We start from the raw sequence: 9101 nt of genomic DNA, 5'->3' as shown, positions 1-9101 counted from the left end.
ATTTTTATACTCTCCAAATTTTTTTGGTATAAAGCTATCATGTATTTTTTGTGCAAGATAATTTTATATATTTAGGATTACACTGTCAGCATAGAATCCAGAGTAGAAATTCTGGGTCAAAGTCTAGAAATTTAAGGCTATTCTATATTACAGAATTGCTTTCTAAGAAAAGTGAATTTATTTATACTTCCATCAAAAATGTATGGTTGAATATTTTGTCATGTTACCTTATTCATAAACAAGCTATCTGAGTTCCTACTATGTGCCAGACTCTGCTCTAGACTCTGGGAATATAATAGCGAATGTAACATAGACTAGTCCTTATTAAAGTTACAGTCAATCAGAGGGGCAACACTGGCATGGAGAAAATGGAGGACACACAGGAGTGCATAACTATGAGGGGCTCAGGAGGAGGGTTACTGGGCAGGGAGGGGAGGAGACTGGGTTAGGGTTGGGGATGGTAAACGGGGAGTAAAACTAAATGTACACACAATGTTGAATGTAAAACAAACTCTTAAAATAAAAAAAAAAATTAAAAAAAGTTACAGTCAATCAGCTTTAAAGATTATTGATTTGTTGCATATTTTAGTCATTGTTTTTTAAAATTATGTTCACATATTCAGCCCACCTGTACTTTGGTATGTTATCATATATATATATATATATGTTGTTGTTGTTGTTATGTGCTGTCGAGTCGGCCCCGACTCCTAGCGACCCCTCCTTGGGTTTCCGAGGCAGTATCACTACGGAAGTAGGATTGCCCAACCTTCCTTCCGAGGAGTGGCTGGTGGGTTTGAACCGCCAGCCGTCTGGTTAGCAGGCAAGTGTCTTAGGCACTATGCTACCAGAGCTCCCTATATATATATAGTATCTTTAAAGATACTAAGTGATTTCCTCAACTTTTTCTTCAGGCCTCTGCCTTGTTTACATGCATTGTATATTCCCAGAAATAATATCTTATAATAAAAGGTCTCCTCCTGGAAGTGTCATATTTATCTTCATATTTTCACAGTACACACCACAGTGCCATGCATATAAAATTAAGGGCATGTGAGTGTAGTGTGTGTGTGTGTAACAACGGGAAGCAATATTATAGTATACACTTTGATGCCAGACACTCCTGGGCTTAAACTCTAGTTTTATCATCTAACTAGCTATAGCCTTGGGCAGTCAAAATGTTCTTAAATGTAATGTCTCCTATTTACTACCTTCATGAGTTTGGCCAACTCATTAAATATTTTTTGGCCTCAATTTCCTCATTGTTAGCTCATAGTTACAATGCCTATCCATTTCAGAGTCATTGGGAAGAACGTATATAAGTAAACATGCTTTGTAAATGATAAAATACTATCAAATTTTAATTAATATTACTGCATTAATTACCAAAGACCATCTCAGACCTTAATGTCTTTCCTTTCTTTGATTATCCTCAGATTATACTTCTTCTGTATTCAATTATTACTCACATGCATTTGTTAGCTTCACATTTCATCTGCACTCAATATATACTGCTTTATATTATTTCATGTGTGTATTTCTAGTACACACTTCTGTTTAAATTGTCTATTTTTAGTCTCATATACTTAAGACTGATTAAACAATACAAAAATCGATATACCTATAAACTTTTTGTAAGCAGAGATCATGCTTGATGTTTACTTTGAATTATTATTCATATAAGAGACTTCCAATTTATACCAAAAAAAAAAACCCAAACTCACTGTTGTTGAGTTGGATCTGACTCATAGCACCCTCGTTGGATTTCTGAGGTGGTATCTCTACAGAAGTAGATTGCCCAGTCTTTCTTCTGAGGACTGGTTGGTGGGTTTGAACCGCCAGCCTTCTGGTTAGCAGTCAAATGCCTCAAGCACGAGGCCACCAGAGCTCCCTTATATTGGTTGCATTTAACTACTGTACATTCCTATTGTTTACGCCATTCAGATATAATTGGCAGCAAAATAAGCAAAAACCTACTACTTATCACAAAACATCAATATAGTTTATTAGGTTATTAGGCAATTTTTATTTTAACAAATCTTATTAGTTTGTTCTTCAATAACTTATTTGAAATTTCAATATGTCATTACTCTGTAATACTGTTTTCCTGCCAGATTCTAAAATATCTTTATTGATGACTATTTAATAAATTCTTATTAGGAGCCTCAACCACCATTTCTATTACATATTTCTCTTTAAACCAATAACTGCTTTCGTTACCAGATGGTCTTATCAAATAACATGAATACAAAGAGGAAGCATTTTCTTGATGACTGTTGTAGTCATTTAGTCAACAAGGTAAAAGTTACGAAGGTGATAATCTAAATATTATTATGAAAAAAACCACCTACAACTCACTTTATAATTAAGTGGTAAGGCAAACACCCTATAAAATGTCAATCTATTGGTACTGGAGTTTTGCAATTCTGTGAAATTGTTTTTTTCTCAACATCAGAGTAAATCTAAATCAATTTCATTATTCCCAAAAGGAACTTTAATTTCTGCTTTTGTTTTACATCTTTCATTTCTAGGGCTCTATATTATATTTATAATTAAGCTATCTTTATCTTACAGTGAAATCTCTTAAGAACAATTTCATCTCACTAAAAAAAATGCATGAGAGTGGCTGTTGAGAAATATTACGTATTCTCTCACAACAAACAGGTAATTTTATATCTACAGAATTCCACCACTAGAGATTTATAAAACTGAGAAAAGAGAAAAGTGATTCAAAACATTGTGTGAGTTCACTCAAAGGCTAAACTAATTATTACTTTCTAATAGTTATCCTTTTTAAAGAATAAGTAAATATATTAAAAAGGACTCTATTTAGTTTTATGCTGTATGTCTTTAAAAAACTAAAGTAATATGATCAAATATAATGACTTAAATCTGAGATATACAAACTTAGTTTATGGTTACATTCATTTGTCTGTTTTTACATATTTTTTAAAATTGATCCTAATAAATTTTAAATCTAAAAAAAAATCAATAATCATAAAGCTAATTTTACCAGGTATAATCAGAAACATATATAATTAGATAAAGAAAATAATTTAAGTGAAATACAATATAATTTAAGAAATGTATGTTTGGCTGTTTAAAAGTAACTAATACAAACAAAGGAGCTCTGGTAGCATAGTGGCTCAGGCACTTGACTGCTAACCAGAATGCTGGCGGTTCAAACCCACCAGCCACTCCTCGGAAGGAAGATGGGGCAATCTACTTCCGTAGTGATACTGCCTAGGAAACCCAAGGAGGGGTCGCTATGAGTCAGGGCCGACTTGACGGCACATAACAACAACAACAACAACAATACAAACAAGTCTAAATGAGAAAGCTACCAAAGAAAACTTTAAAAATCATGAAGAATTTATACCTCCTCTCTAGCTATTCGTAGTATTGGTAGAGTCTGAAGATGTGAAACAGGAATTTATTTTAAAGATCAGCAAAGTTAAGAATTAAAAAATCTAGGACTGTAGTCAGGGAAGCTATATAACAGACTCTCAAACAAGACTAACTAGGTTTGAATCTACCTTGATTAATTTACTAGACGTGTGACCCTAAAAAAACTGCCTGACCTCTCTGAAACTCACTTTCATCTGTGAAAGGAGGATAATAATGGTGATACTGATCTTAGAGACTTACTGTGAGGATTCAATTACTCAATGTGTGCTGATTTCTTAGAACAATGTCAGACACACAATACACACTCTTAAGTTTTAGCTATTATTTTTTTCATAAATTGGAAAGTTAATTTGAACTAGAAACTGCTTATTGAGTGTTTAGCTTCACTCACAAAAGTTACACTTGCCAGAGATTCAGTTAAAATTTCTACTACTAAGACCTTGACTCAAATCTTGGGGAAGAATTACATAACAACTCCAACAACAGCAGCTCTATCTAGCCCCAGGATAAGGTTCCCAGACAAACCAGAAAACAAATATAAAAGATTTAGGATGGAATGTGTTGTAATAATGGCTTTATGAAAGGCTGTAAGTCTAAAAATAACAAAATTAGTGTAGAAATTATTATTCTTGTTTTACAGATAAAGAAACTGAAGCTTAAACAGTGAAGTAACCTGGCCAACATATACTGACAGTAAGCTAACATGAAAAAAAGACTATATATGCCTTATTTACCACTAGAACTTACAAATATTTAATAGTACTCAGTACAGACTAGATGCTTAGTAAATGATCGCTGGATGGATAGATGGATAAAGCAGTCAAGCATGAATAGGCTACACTGACATACCAGTGAATCTAAAAACTGAACCAACTCTGGCTAAACTTTTTAGATGACAGCTTAATAAATGCTATTCATTTTTATGTAGTAACAAGACTTGTGTTATTCACAGACCAAGATTAAAGGTTTCTATATTCATGAAATATGAATGGCTATCATAATATGCTACAAGAAATAAAAGATTTTTTCCAACTAGTGATAGCACCAACAAAATTATCCATGTTAACAGGATTCCAAATGCAAAAATTTTTGGCTATTTGAGTACAGGTGTGTGTCACTTACCATCCAGAAAGTGTTCTATAAAACAGGGAATTGTATGATTTGGACACTGCGCAAACACCATATTATATATAGCATACATGTTTGTATATATTTTATATGTACATATTAAAGTAACCTCCACGCAAGCTGCTCTGGCTCTCTAATAATGCATGGAGCCCCGGGGTTTGCAAACTGAAATTGGCTGCCTCTGGTTGTGGGGCACTCTCTGAGTAGCCTCAGGGAATCTTCAGAGCTAGAAGCCCCAAGGGACTGAACAGACCAGCTTCAGCCCAGCGTCTTCCCTGCAGGCACCAACATGTAAGGTGGCTGGGCAGGGCACTTGCCAGCCCAATGGCAGCTGCAGAGCTGAGGATAGGTGGCAACAACCATGGGAGCCAAGCCAGGGCTTCAAACTCAACGCCCGCCCCACCTCCTGACGCTGTTCCAAGCAAGCCTTCCTTCTCCACCCCACGCTGCCCAACCAGACATTAAGCGGTGCATACCTATATACTGTTTATGGATTACAATAATTAAAACAAAATAATGAATGTATGCTAATGCCTAATTCTGGAACCTGTGGAGAAAATGGTTTGTCCTTCCATTGTATCTCGCATTAGACTCATACAAAGCACCAGCTTGAGATTTGCTTCTAAGCTCAATATTTGGTTCATATTTCCCTTGCTTGGGTTGTTTGTGGCTCAGAACACAAACGTCCATATTTTAAATTTCCTTTGATATTCTTTTCCCGAAAAGAAGTATAAAAGTAAGAAGGTATAAAGAGTGTCATTATATCCCTATGTTCCTATGTTAAATTTAAAAGTCAAACTTACTGAATATAAACAAGCTCACTGTGATTAATTTTCATTGTGTTTCCATTTATTAGTAAATTACCTGTAAAAAAGTTCTTCTGTGCAAAGATGAAGTGATAGGTGGCTTTATAAACCTCTAGTTCACACTGCCATGTCTGTGGCATGTTCCATATTCGGGGGTAGCTAGCATTGATGTGGAACTACAAACCAAATATTAAGTAAAAATGTTAGAGCCTAAAATTTGACAGTGTGAGAATAGTATTACAAATTAAGTCAGAGACACTGGTGAGTAATTAAAACTGATTTCCCTACAGAACTGAACAGAAGGTCCCTTTGAATTTTTAATTTTGCTGTGCCTGAAGGTCAGTATCTGTGGTTACATCCAGCTCTTTCAAATACTACAACAACAAATGACGCTACAGATTTTTTGTTTGTTTGTTAACTGTTGTAGAAATATGTATATCACATTTGCCAATTCAAAATTTTTCAAGTACACAATTTAGTGATACTAATTACATTAATCAGGCTACAGTTATTAAAAATGCACTCCAATTATTTTAATGGAATAACAGCTGACATCCCTAATTCTTCCTTAAGCTTCATCTGTTAAGTGAGAGGCTCAGAATGAGGAAGGATGGGGTAAAATACATAGTGTCACACTGAAGTCTGTCCACCAGTCCCTCCTGGGGTTCCCATTTGACAGCACAGCAGTTAAAGATCTGGCATGGTGCTTTGTGGCATATTCCACCTGCCAAACCTTGGTATTTCTGCAAAGGCAAAGCTTCCTGCCAGGAATACAAATGCTGCAAATAACTATCAGCAACAGCTCAGGAAGTCATTAAAATGGTGAATATTTCAGATTAAAAAATATATTCTTGTAACTGTGAAATTTTCCCAAAATTCACAATTTTCTCTATACAAATATATCTAGATAGATAGATAATCATATGACGTTGAGATATGATTAAGTTCCTTATGGTACCACATTATATGAAAGAATCTTCTCTGAATATCAACAACTCTACATAGTAGTTTTTGTTATTATTATTGCTGTCTCTAACAAAAAATAATAATCTGCCTGATGTTAATGAGTCCTCAATCTGCAATTTTAATCATGGCCATTTCCACATTGTTTCTTTTTCTAATATGAAGTAATTAAGGGTATTAATAATATTTTTCCCCTTTATCTTATTCATCATATTAAAAGCACAAATAAATTACATTATTTAACTCCTGAGAAAGGAATCAATAGGGCTAGAAAACATATGATAAAAAATTATCCTATTTAAAATTTAAGAGGGATTTAGTCCAGTCATATAATGAAGTTTAAAAGCAATATTCTAAAAACTTTTCACATTTTTTAAAGCCAAAAAAACCCAACCATACATCATTGTCTTTTATTCCTTTCCCCATACTAAAAGCAAAGCAACAAAGAGATGCCAAAGTAAGTTCAAAGTAAGATCAAGAGCGTGTACTAATTCTTGAATAAGAAGATAAACCATTGAATGACTTGTGCTCACTTAAATTTTATATTTAAAAATTAGAATGAAATCTGTATTTCACACACAAATGCAATCAATATACTCTAGACTTACGGCTAACATTTCTGCTTCTAAAAGGGTCCGGTATTGCATGCTAGTTGTGGCATCAACATGTAAAAGTTGTCCTTTAATTGCAGGTGTGTAACCTAATAAATGAAAATATTAAAAAATTCAAAACCCAAAAAAATGTATACAATTAAAACAGTTGGAAACTCAACCAACTCCTACTACCACCCAAAGTAGGAATCCAAGAAGAATGCTTATCAGTCATGAGTTAAATAGACCACAATGACAGGAAGCTTGCTATTTCATATCCATATAATGTCTATCCATTTGTTCTGATTTGGCTTTCCAATGCAAAACTACAAATGTATTTTTTAAATGATACTTTAAAATTACTTAAGACAGCTCATGTCTTCTCTAATTCTACTTACTAAAGGGTATATATTTTCATAATTTTCAGTTACTCCTATGCAAGAGCAGTTTCTAAACAATGTAGATTATTCTGAACAAGAGCAGAAATATTTAGAGTATTACATTTCTTTTCCTGATGGGGTACCTCTTATAAACACTATTGCTATGGTCATTGTTAAACTATTGGTTGCACGTGCATCCTGCTTTGAACATTTTCTTATAACTAGGTCTCTGGAAAAAGATTCAAATTTATTTGTTGAAAGCTGTGCTTTGTTCTTGCCAGAGACTTAAACTTCTTTTTCCCTTTGGCTTCTCAGACAGTCATCTTAAAAACTATTTAACCTTTATAGAACAAAACGTAATCCTTTAACTTATTCAGAGTTCCCCCAAGTATCCTGTGGTACTTGTCACAAATTTATACTGGTGTGTGCCTGAGGCAGTGATCCCATTAACTCTCAAGTGAACTCTTTACCCCAATAAGCCATGTAAACATGTCTAACGTAAGGTAAAAAACAGTGATTTCGTTAAATGATTTTTTCTCAATTTTGTGCATCCAAGACTATTTCTTTCTTCCATCATATACCTATGATTAAGGTTGTTCTAAAAGATGCTTCTTCCCAACAGCTTACTCTGAATTTCCAGCCAGTCCAAGAACTTCTCAAGTATCTCCTTCAACATTTAATATTTTTCTTTTAAAACCATCTAAAATAAGCTTCTGTTCTTCACTTGAACAGCCCCGAAATTAAGGCAAAAGGTATATTATGTTAATCTCACATTTCACTTGATCATGTAATCAGGCAAACCCCACTGTCACCCTTCATGAAAGCTAAGAAACTGAGTCAATCCCTCTGCCTGCTTTCTTCTCATATACAATACCAATTAAGGGACAGAAGCAAGGAAAGATAACTAAAGACTATATAAATCTAAGTATACTTAACAACAGTATCACTGCCATTACCAATTTTAAAAAAATGAGTGCATTGCTATTTTGTTTGTTGTCAAGGAAGTGGATACGAAACCAAACCAAACTCATTGCCATCAAGTCAACTCTGACTCATAGTGACCCTTCATTGGGTTTCCAAGGCTGTAAATCGTTACAGAATCAGACTGCTTCATCTTTCTTCCACGGAGCAGCTGGTGGGTTCAAACCATGGACCTTTTGGTTACCAGCCAAATGCATGAACCACTACACCACCAGAGCTCCATAAGAAAGTTGGTTGTTGTTGTTGTTAGGTGCCGTCGAGTTGTTTCCGACTCATAACGACCCCATGCACAGCAGAAGGAAACACTGCTCAAGCCCGTGCCAACTCCATGATCCCTGCTATACTTGAGCCCATCATCACAGCCACCATGTCAATCTATCTCATTGAAGGCCTTCCCCTCTTTTGTCAACCATCCAATCTACCAAGCATGACATCCTTCTCCAGGGAATGGTCCCTTCCGACAACATGACCAAAGTAGGTGAGACAAAGTCTGGCCATTCTCACTTCCAAGGAGCATTTCAGGTGTACTTCCTCCAGGACAGATCTGTTAGTTTTTTTAGCAGTCCATGGTACTTTCAGCATGCTTCACCAGCACCACAGCTCAAAAGCATCAACTCTTCTTCAGTCTTCCTTATTCATTGTTCAGTTTTTACATGCATATGAGGCGATTGGAAATATCATGACTTGTGTCAGGTGCACCTTAGTCCTCAAGGAGACATCCTTGCTCCTCAACACTTGATACAGTCCTTTTGCGATTGACCATCCCATTGCTACACGTCATCTAATGTCCTGACTGCTGCTTCCACTGGCATTGATTGTAGAACTAAGCAACGTGAATTCTTTGACAA

General features: G+C 35.1%; 1 protein-coding gene across 1 annotated transcript in view; it reads right to left on the bottom strand.

Moving 5' to 3' along the window:
• The window catches only part of KIAA1109 (KIAA1109 ortholog), a 311628-nt gene that overhangs the window by 234944 nt on the left and 67583 nt on the right, over positions 1–9101 (bottom strand). The window contains exons 12-13 of the mRNA XM_042781736.1: positions 6911–7002; positions 5398–5515 (exon numbers count right to left, since the gene is read on the bottom strand). Of these exons, the coding sequence (XP_042637670.1) occupies positions 5398–5515; positions 6911–7002 (210 nt within the window). The remainder of the gene's footprint in view (positions 1–5397; positions 5516–6910; positions 7003–9101) is intronic.

This window comes from Orycteropus afer, unplaced genomic scaffold (genome assembly GCF_000298275.1).
Source record: "Orycteropus afer afer isolate SDZICR_OR568_19922 unplaced genomic scaffold, OryAfe1.0 scaffold00162, whole genome shotgun sequence".
NCBI lineage: Eukaryota > Metazoa > Chordata > Mammalia > Tubulidentata > Orycteropodidae > Orycteropus > Orycteropus afer.
This window is presented reverse-complemented; position numbering and strand designations above follow the sequence as displayed.